The sequence below is a fragment of the Lottia gigantea genome (genome assembly GCF_000327385.1).
Source record: "Lottia gigantea unplaced genomic scaffold LOTGIsca_8, whole genome shotgun sequence".
Taxonomy (NCBI): Eukaryota; Metazoa; Mollusca; class Gastropoda; family Lottiidae; genus Lottia; species Lottia gigantea.
Window position 1 is genome coordinate 1,052,366 of NW_008710662.1, and position 10,967 is coordinate 1,063,332.

At 33.6% G+C, this 10,967-nt stretch overlaps 2 protein-coding genes across 2 annotated transcripts; both read left to right on the top strand.

Moving 5' to 3' along the window:
* Positions 1 to 2,498: 2,498 nt before the first annotated feature.
* LOTGIDRAFT_108496 (hypothetical protein) lies at positions 2,499 to 5,621 on the top strand (the record flags this gene model as incomplete). Its single annotated transcript, XM_009066861.1, has 5 exons — positions 2,499 to 2,623; positions 2,834 to 3,282; positions 3,776 to 4,152; positions 4,713 to 4,942; positions 5,351 to 5,621. Coding segments are annotated over 5 exons (1,452 nt in total), but the record flags the coding sequence as incomplete, so codon positions are not given.
* Positions 5,622 to 7,438: 1,817 nt separating this feature from the next.
* Positions 7,439 to 10,040, top strand: LOTGIDRAFT_229539 (hypothetical protein). Its single transcript, XM_009066862.1, has 4 exons — positions 7,439 to 7,622; positions 8,105 to 8,237; positions 8,869 to 9,031; positions 9,563 to 10,040. Exons 1-4 carry the CDS (start codon positions 7,497 to 7,499, stop codon positions 9,774 to 9,776), a joined length of 636 nt encoding a protein of 211 aa, XP_009065110.1. The 5' UTR covers positions 7,439 to 7,496; the 3' UTR covers positions 9,777 to 10,040.
* Positions 10,041 to 10,967: the final 927 nt, after the last annotated feature.

Below are 10,967 nucleotides of genomic sequence, written 5' to 3' on the forward strand. Positions count from 1 at the left end.
TTCATCTGCCTCAAGTGCGTTTTGAACCTTAAAAGTGATGTGTAATAGAATTACCCTGGGAACTTTCAAGAACACCAGCAGAATCATTTCCTTATGTCCGAGTAATAAACAAATAAACAATAATAGTTATTTTAACAGTAACTCTAAAATAAACGCACACACTATAAGCCTTTCTTCAACATATTATATTCTATATCAGTCATAGATACAATGAAAACAGACAACCACAGTAAAAAGTAAATACTGGAAAACATCGTTTTTGACATCTTGTTCCTTTTCAGATAGTCAGCTTAAAGAGGCAATGAATGTAATAAATTTTACTTAAAAATATTCTAAGATATGCTATTTGAATCTATGACTATAGTTGATCACACTGAATTTGGTTTAAAAGAGCACTAATTGCAGTTTGACCTAGTTTTGGTGTTTGGCTTTATAATGGTTCGATGTTATCAGTTGAAACCTTTAGAATAAGTTTGAGACATATTTCTCTAAAAATGTGTGACAGAATACCGTTCGAAGACCATCTGAAGTGGTTATGTTCCAAATTTCAAGGACTTACCATGCAAACTCTGCCTGTTACAGCATTTTTAGTTTCAGACTTTTCCCAAAACTAAAATATAAGTCATTTTCCTCTTCAAAATAAGGATGGAAGTTAAAAGTCGATTTTCTCAAAAGTTTTCAAAAAATACGAATTTCTGTTTTGGAATGAAATAGTTAGGGGACATGTTAAACTTCCGTTTGCAAGAAACATTATACCTCTGGCGTCAAAATTGGTGAAGTTATGGCCATTATAGTGAGGGGGTGGGGGTCGGCAGTCCGCCTATAGACTATCAGAGATGAAAAGTTGCAATTTTGACTGAAGGTACACACACATTTAAAGTGGTTATGTTCCAAATTTCAGGGTCTTACCATGCAAACTCTGCCTGTTACAGCATTTTTATTTTCAAACTTTTCCCAAAACCAAAATATAAGTCATTTTCCTCTTCAAAATAAGGGTGGAAGTTATGGTCATTTTAGTGACGGGGTGGGGGTCGGCAGTCGCCCTATAGAGTCTCGTTGCACTGGTTGGGGTTAAATAGTTTTGGGTTTAATAAATTAACGGCTGATTATTTTAAGTTAATACTTTCAGATACGTTCAGTGACACAATTCTCTAGATTTTGGTGAATATGTTTCATAAATTTGAGCAAAAATATTTTTCGATCTATAAAGAAAAACATAACGCCCCTTTAAGTGAAAATAATGCAAAGTCAGCCCCCATTTTTTTACTGGCTGCGTCTTCATGAATTTTTTTTATGGACAATGGACAATATCATATATTTTTTCCTGTGTCAGAATGAATAACAACATATTGATGTGCACTTTTCTTTTTATTCTCACACAATTTTTTCTGGGGCGACTTGGGTTTATGAAGGGATCAATGTTGTTATTTCTGCAGCTAATATGTTGTGAACCTAAGAGTTTCAAAACTGTTTCAGTTATTACTATCCATGAAGGGCTAAACTGCGTCTTACCTTTTAAGGAAGTTGGTTATTCAACTAGAAATATGACGAGAGGACTAGAAGATTGATCTAGGGTGAAGTTTAATCTAGAAGGGACCGGAAAGGCCCCCTTTGACGAATACAGAATCAGATAACGATCTAATTTTACTTCAATTGTTACTATAATTACATTATCCAGATTAATAGTCGCTAGATTATAAGGTGATAAGAATGCTGTTTTTAACTGCTGAAGTGATTAGATATCCAATAAGAAAACAATGGTTTCTTGTCAACCGATTATCATATTCTATAAAAGAGATTTGGGGTCAGACCCTTGTATATTCGATTTAGAACTTTCTCGGAGAGAGTATCTCGGAATATTTTTGAGCATAGTATTGTATAACGAAGGATACACTATGAGTTATAATATATGGGATTTTATTGTCAATAATATTCTATCGGGTATAGTTATTATTATTCTACTGATTCTGATTGCAATTTTCTGGTGAGTTAAAAAACTTTCATTGTAAAATCATATTTAACAGTTTTAATTGTCTTCCTACTCGAATCTATATATGATATTTTTTTTATGAGAATAGAAATATACCAGACTTAAATGGATATCAACATGAACAATGTCACTTGCTTTACGATTACAATTTCCAGATAATATTTTCAGTCAAAATTTGGGATATATTTGGCTGAAATTTCACAGAGGGAAGAAAGTTTGTTTTAGATGTAAATTATTATTTTTTATATAAGCAAAGTCAAACTTAGAACATTACTAATTTAAAGCTGATTTTTGAATTAACTTTAAAAACATGTTCGAACATAGCAAATGTAAAGACTCGAGTCCCTACTGAGGTATGTGCTTTGTGTCGTGACGTACTGAAAGATGAAAACATTGCCTTACGATTTTGTGGGTAGTTTTGATATATTGTGTTAAATATGTAAATTACTATCCTTATCTTTAATGTAAAATTCCTTTCTCTAGGCATTTATATCAACATTTCAACCAGTTCAAAAAATTAGGAATACGAGGTCCAAGACCATCATTGGTTTATGGTAACTTAAAAGAAATATTAGAAAAAGGCCAACATCAAGCGATTCAAGATTGGACCCAGAAATACGGAAGAATATTTGGGTAGGAAATTAGAAATTATATGGATGTCTTATAACTAAATAGCGAGAAAAAAATGATGAATATTCTATTGCTTATTATGGTGCAGGCAGTACGTCCAACATTTCTATGTGTATGAGTTCAATCCGCATTTCTCTGCCTTAAAGATACTTAAAGTAGACAAAAATGCTGTTTTTTTTCTCTTTTGTAACGATAACTCGGATATATTTTCAGATATTTTGAAGGTTACACACCAGTTATAACAGTAGGTGAACCCGACTTATTGAAGGAAATCCTCGTCAAAGACTATCCAAATTTCAAAAGACGAAAATCGTTTCCATTAGCACCAAAGAAAAGTCTCGGTCTGTTTTTGGAGGAAGGTGATCAATGGAAAAAGAGTCGCTCTATGCTAACGCCTGCCTTTAGTTCAGGGAAGATGAAAAAGATGTTCTCAATTATGAATGATTGTACGGATCTTTTCGTCGAGAATTTGGATGGAAAAGCAGATGACGGCAAATCGTTTGATATATACAGCATGTTTCAATGTTTAACTGTCGATGTTATTGGAAGATGTGCTTTTGGTTTACAAACAGATGCTCAGAAAGACTCTACTGATCCATTTTTGACCCAAATCAGAACCCTGTTCAATGGTTTAACAAAATCTATCATTTTACCTTTAGTTAGTAAGTATGATTAATCTCACCCAAATTCGTCTATTTAAGTATTGTACGTCTTGTACGCCATTTTATGTGCTAATGCAAATCGTTCATTCAAAATCTTATTTGTTTTGAGTATAGTGCTTGTACGATTTATAATATAACTAATCCAACATGATGATCTGAACGTCTTTAACTGCATACTATACGTTCAACGGTTCGTTCGATAACAATAACACTACAGGACTGTTTATTGGTAGGGCTAAGGGGAGGGTTAATATTTAAGGATTTTAAATTCATTTCGTGATGATTCGAGAATTGTAAAACTTAACGTGGTATGCATGGGTTTAAATCATCATGTATGCATACATATATTATGTAGTTCTATGCTAAATTCGCCCTTGTGTTACCGTCAACAAAAATGGTTTGTTTTTTTTCTAAATTGCAAATCATTGCGTGTCTTCTGGGAAATTGTCTTTGCAGTGGTGTGATCATGCTTTTATCAAATGTTTCATTTTAGTGTTTATGCCGTTTTTACGGTACTTTATCTTTGCTGTTAAAAATATTGTGGTTATATTTGGAATGAATCCTGTAGTTTGGTTAAGAGAACAACTAACAGAAGTTATATCTATAAGAAGAGATATGGGACCACGATCAACAATTGTCGACCTAGTGCAACTCATGATATACCCAGAAATCAAGAATCAACATAAGAATATAGATTCAATTCTCAAGCGACCAATGTCTGATAGAGAAGTTGTCGCTCAAAGTCTGACGTTTCTCTTAGCTGGATATGAAACCACTAGTACCGGTTTGGCGTTTATGAGTCATGTTCTTGCCATGAATCCAAGCATTCAACTCAGGCTTCAGGAAGAAATTGATGAAAAAATAGGAGAGGTGAGATTTTTTTCGGTTCTTAGTAAACTAAAATTAACTAAAACTTTGACTAAAGACAGCAAAATGAAATGAAAAAGAATATCAATTCTGTGACAACGACATGCATTGCACAATGAGACCGTACTTTTTTGTTTTAAACTGTGAGGGATCAAGAAGCTTGATCTGTTACACTGTTCGACTTGATGCCATTTCGTATCACATTCTTTATAAATCTTGACAAGGTTGCTCAAAAGGTGATCAAGATCTACCATAAATGCTTAGCAATATCGATAACACTGCCACTAGGGAGCTTGCCCATATCTATGTTTCAAGTGAAACGGATTCAAATCACAAAAATTTTGAGATTAACTTTTTCGATTAACCACAATTGAAACGTATTAACACGAACTGAAAATACGTATTTCTTGTAAATGATACAAATATCTGCCAAGTCAAGAAATTACGATTTCAGCTGAAGTTCAATTTATATGATTAAACATAATTATAATGTAAAATTTTTATATCCAGCTATTCAAAGTTTGAAATCAAGTATAAAACTAAGCAATATTTTATATTTTCAGAATGAAATTGACTACGATTCAATCCAGAAATTAACATTTTTTGATCAAGTTTTTGACGAAGTGTGTCGAATGTATCCTACAGCGTCATTAATTGTTACACGACGGGCATCTGAGACAAAGATATATAATGGTATTACGATTCCAGAAGGCATTAATATACAGGCTAATATCTGGGCCTTACACAGAGATTCGTCTTATTGGCAACAACCTTCAACGTTCGATCCTGATAGGTAAGCCTTTATGAATATATTTACTGTCTTGGACGTATACCTTCCATTTGGGCAAAACACAAAAAGTTGGTTAACCGTATTTTACCGACTATTTGTTTGAATAAGAATATTAGTACCTTGGAATAGTACTGATTGTCTAAGAATGACCATGTGGTTATAACAAAAATATAACATACTATCATTTGTACTGATGAAGGTATCTGAAGATGGAAACGAATGGCAAAACAAGGTGTCCATGTTTTCTTCACTGCCAAGAAAGTATTCCGAGGTAAGAGTGGTATAGGCTTGTCAATAGGTTATGTTTATTGAATGTTAACAATATCATGTACTGTTTTTGAGGCAAATCCTTATATTGAAGATAAAATTGAAGTCACTAGTCATTCTTACTTGATGACTTGTATATTTCAGATTTTCTCAAAGGAGACGCAGTGAAATACAGGGATACACATATCTTCCTTTTGGTGCCGGTCCTAGAGCTTGTATTGGAATGAGATTTGCTATATTAGAAACTAAAATAACTATAGTAAAAGTGCTCAGAAAATTTCAAATAATAAAAGGTGACAATATGAAAGCAGACTTAGATGTGGAATCACGTGGTGCCATTGTTCCTAAAGATCCAGTCAACGTGAAAGTCATTAGACGCGAAACCAATATAAATGCAGGAATCAAAGATTCTTGAAACCAGGAATCAATGTAACGGTTAATCCTTTCTCTTTTAACCTTTCAATACCGGTCTTAGCAAGATGATACCACCTCAAGTGATGCGTTACATTGACTAAATTTAATGGATACGTTCTACCCGGTGCACTGTCATCATCAGATAGATTCCGAAACCTGGGCCTTCCACAAAACAATCGATCAATTTTGTCCTAAGTATGGTATTTCTCAACGTTCCTCTACACTTACCACAAATTCGTATCGCGAGATCACACATAAGTCAAAGTGGTTTCAACATGAAAGTGTCCATTTTAACGCCAATATATCACCTTCTATTGTTGAAATGTTATAGAATTTTCAGTGTAATACTAATTGTTAATAAATCATGTGGAATATTATTATTTTTGGTCGAGCTACAGTATATTGTAAGTTAATCAGTCATACGAAAAGACAACTTGCCATCTGGATCTTTGTAGTAGCATGTTGAAATGCATCTAGGCACTATTTTATTATCCCAGTCACAAAAAGGCCGAGGCAATTGTCGTATAGTCGCAACGAAAATCAAATTTGTCAAAATTATTACAGTAAATCAAATTTATCTTTCTTTAACGAATATTTAGTGTCTCTTGAGTGTTTCGGTTTTGCTTTTTGAGGATATGAATATTAACGGTTTTAAACTTTTCATCGAATATGAACTTTTCCCTGGTAAATTGTACGGTGGATGGTTCCGTAAAATGCGTCTTAATAACTGCGTAATAATGCTGTCACTGGTTGTAAAAAAAAACCACAATCTCCGCTTCTAGAAGTCTTTCTCTTCGTCATATCGTCCACTAGACAAACAGATCCTCAGTTATACAACCAACCTTCTATCTATTGACATAAACTTCAATACTCGCGTTACGTACACGTGGATTCTAATGTAACTCAAAACATTAGAGAATTATGAAACAGTAGGTAAATAATCAAACCCTGGTGTTTTTTTCGGTCATTGAAACGTATAAGAAATATGGTTTATACCGCTTATTACACCCCCTTTTCATTTCTGCCAAACTTTAAAATACTTTTATTCCTATATAAAAAATGTGCCAGATTGCACCAACTTTTCATTTTTCAAAAATTTTCCTTGGGAGAAACACTCTCAGACGCTTCATGAGAGGCTTGTACCCCCAGACTCCAGAAGGTGGTACCACCACGGGATCCCGAACACCCCATTTTTATTGATATCAATATACAATGTAAATATGGATATCAGCGTTCGATAACCGTTGGTCAGCGTTAGAAATAATGAATACTTTTTTTTTGTTTCTGACTGTATTAATCTGTCAAATTGTTACCAATTAGTGCCCTATTTCAAATGAAATGTAGCAGTTTTTCATGATGTGTATATTGATTTTGTACATCTAAAATCTCTGTTTAACCGAAACTACAATAGTAAACATAACAACGACCTTATTAAGATAAGATATTTCATCAAACAAAGTTAGCCGTAACGTGTCTGAAAACGTGAATTGCAAATTTATCTTACATATTTGGACAAACCCATTTCTTAACTAGGGGTTTATAGATTAGGAAATTGTATTTATTTCATTCAAAATGGACTATAAATAAACAGATACTATTTGTGTTCATATTATCTTTTGAGAATGTAATATATTACATTATATTGTCCTAGCAAGTCATTTAGTACTGTTCCTGAAAACTATCAGATTGAACCAACTTACTGCTACTAATAAATGAACTTGACCAAACGAAATGTACGATTTATGTAATAATGTTATATAAAGATTAAGATGGCCTATAAATACCATAAAAAATCAAATTTTGTTATTAGTGATAAAGCGACTGGATAACGACACTTTTTACAGTTAAGAAATCGCTTTGTTCACATACTAAGAAGATGATGCTAAAGGTTATATCATTGATTTTGGCATTACAGCTATTGAATACTTATTGTGCAGCCTATTCCTTAGATGCTTATGGAAAACCATCGTTTTGCAAGCAACATGACTGTCCATCTTTCACGGTAAGATTATTTTGATTTTGATGTAGCTGATAAGAACTTGACGAACCCCGAAAATTTAACTTCCATAATATACAGTGCATTATAGTCATGGGCGCATAACCAAGCAAATCAAGACTAGAAATAATCTTCTCAGCAGCGTCAGAACCACACCAAGCAAAAAATGATCGAGGCGAACAAACGATCCAGTTCTATTGTATTATATCGTTTACAACCAAAACTTTATCTTCTGTTTTAACCAGCCATGCGGCCTTTGTCTTAAAAAATAGCAGAAAACTGAACAAATAATTATGCGGTGACTAACCGTGTGTGCTGACAAAGGTTAATAACACTAACTGAGGGGATGCGATATGATCTCTGACCAAAACATAGACATTATTGATTTCAAATTATCATTGTATCGAATCAATGCCCGAAAATATAATATTCAATTAGACGTTTCCTGTGAATACTGAGAATAACTGTTTATTTATTCTTCTTGTCAGCGTTTATTTGAAGTTAGGCAGTACGAAGCATCAAATTGGGTAGAAACAGAAGAAATCAACATGCCTTACGAGACAGCCAAACGAGTTATGTTTTGGAAACTTTTTGGATACATCAGTGGAAACAATGCGGATGGTATGTCTTTATGCTTTTATTATTATTAGATTTAGGTTTAAGGTATATAAATAATATAATGATATAGCATGGCTATTTATTTTTGTGCAATATTTTGTCGATTTTATATCATGAATAAAAAATGCCATCTTAAAACCTGATTATGACAATACAAATTTTGCTATGCTGTAAAGCATATAAATACATAACATTGTAAAATCTATTTAGTGTCGACAAATCATCTTATTTGGACCGGGCTTTAACAAGCTGGACATGAAATGCTCTGATTACGGATTCATTTTTGTTATGTGGTCGATAGTTCATATTAAATAGTAATCAGATCTTTCCATTCTATGGAAGAAAGAATCCCGAAACACTTTTTTCGAATCTTTTATGGGGTTAAACATGATATATGAATCCCAGAGCACGGCTTCAACATGTTTCATGTGTTTTAAATATTTGTCATTGTTCCAAAGACGAGAAAGCCAACTAAGAGTTCAACTTTTATTCTAGTAGGCCCAGGTCTGTCGGGATGCAATATTATGACACATGTTTTCAGTTACCAACTGTTATAATTATATTACTAATTATCAAAACTTTTATCAAATTGTAAGGCTTAATAATAGGAAAAACTTCACTGCATTTATTTTAGGCCAAAAGATAAATATGACTGCTCCAGTTTTAAGCAAACACAATAAGAACACCAATAGTTACACAATGATGTTTTACTTACCTAATTCTATTTCTAATCCACCTCAACCTATTGACCCATCAGTTAAACTTAGCTCATTTCCAGCCTCTCTTGCATACGTCAGGTGAGTAACGTCTTCAACATTTTGGCTTTAAGTTGTAATATAAATATTGTGCCTTGTGTTTCTAGTGAATTATGAGGGGTATGTTCATGTCACTCTGCGACTTGGTTTGTCAACCTCTGATCATTAAGTCCACATAGCAAATATTGTTTATTTTGTATAATTGTTTGGCACAGTAAAAGCGCAATAAACCGACTAAGGCTTTGAGTATAGCAGGATATGCATGTTCCTAACATTTTTCCCTCGCTGTACACCGTATGGCGTTGTTGGTTTTTAACTGGCAAAAGTAAGACCTCAAATTTCATTGATTTGATTTGTTTGAAGTTGGATTTCAATATCTGACAGAACCACTTAAATTCATATTTTTACAACTATTATTTGACATTAAAGTTAGTCATTCTTCTTGTCTGTTACTTGTGTTGCCTCTCAAAGCAACTACTTAATCTTCGGATGCACTTGCTTGACCCCGTCGCAACCACCTCCCGTTAAGATAGATTTCTTATCATTGCAGATAGCTCCAATTCTATATTTCAGATCATTTTCTGGCTATGCAAGGTCGAAGGACGATTGGGTGGCACAAGAAACTATATTGGCACAAGCTCTCCTTTCAAACGGTGTTGCCTACGATAAATCTTCATTCTACACAGCTGGTTATGACGGTCCTGGTGTACAAGATAGACATAATGAAGTTTGGTTATTACCACCACCCTATTATATGAATGGTTTGCCTGATGCATTGAATGTATGAATTGTAGTGCAAGATGCATTTAATGTATGAATTGTAGTGCAATGTAGTGCAAGATACATTGAATGTGTTAATAGTAGTGCAAGGTACATTGATTGTGTTAATTGTAGTGCAAGATACATTGAATGTGTTTATTGTAGTGAAAGATACATTGAATGTGTCAATTGTATGACATCAAATACGCATATTTGTATTGTTCACAGTTGATGTCATATTACTTTTGTATTTTTAATCTGTTTTGTAACCAATGACATAAAAATAACTCTGAAATTTGTTTGTTATGCTCCACTAAATGATGCATTGCTTCTGAGCCCCTTAGAAAAGATAGTGTTCGACTTCACAATTTTTTCCAAAGTCAGTTAAGGTTATCTCAGGTGAGGTATCTAGCAGGTCCAAAGTTTTTGCACAAGTATGTAGGCGTAGCCTCTAGTGATAGAGCAATGTTTGTGAAGTTTGAATATTAATGTAGAATATTTGAAATGCAAATCCATAAGCTATGTGCATCCTGTTCCTTTTTTGGATAAAATACATTAGTATACCTAAAATGATAAAAAAGATAATCTTCGATTCCACAAAAAAAGGAATTTGTCAAAAAGCTTTAACTGGGATTCGAACCCAAGGTCAAGTGCTAAAACCACCAGGGACCGACGATTGGAACTTGGGGTGAACTTCTTATTCTAAGAAAAAAAATTAATTAGGGTTAGCTCAGGAGAGGGTTCTAGCATGTCCAAAGATATAGTTTTCGCATATGAAAGGAAAAGTACTTAATTGCGCATTTACTCAACTTAAATTGATGAAAAAAACAAATTAAATTTCATGCAGACTGCGCGTTAAAAATGTATTAACAATTGGTCATGGAAAAAGAAAAGGTTAATGAGTCTGTCCGGCCAAGATTTCTAACAGTGTTTGCTGTAAGACCATTGTCTTCTTCAAGCCGAAGGAGGGGAATGGTAGGACACAATACTTCATTTCAGTCTATTCCATTTCTTATACATTTCCATAGTGTAGCATTGTTTTTGGGGCATTTAATGGAAACTGAACTGAAATGACTAATTTATAGCACCCTATAAATATGTATTAATATTTATGTACCAGTAAGATAAGGGATTCAACGGGGGTTATCCTTGAAACCCAATGTAACATAATCAAAATACGAAGCTGTCTGGGTGGGTTCCAAACTTGGGTTCAATTGAC

Excerpts from the sequence above, each read along its gene's own strand:
- LOTGIDRAFT_229539 (XM_009066862.1), top strand. The coding sequence starts at position 7,497 with ATGATGCTAAAGGTTATATCATTGATTTTGGCATTACAGCTATTGAAT. Across the intron at positions 8,238-8,868 it reads CAGTGGAAACAATGCGGATG|GCCAAAAGATAAATATGACT; the intron begins GTATGTCTTTAT and ends CATTTATTTTAG. Across the intron at positions 9,032-9,562 it reads GCCTCTCTTGCATACGTCAG|ATCATTTTCTGGCTATGCAA; the intron begins GTGAGTAACGTC and ends TCTATATTTCAG.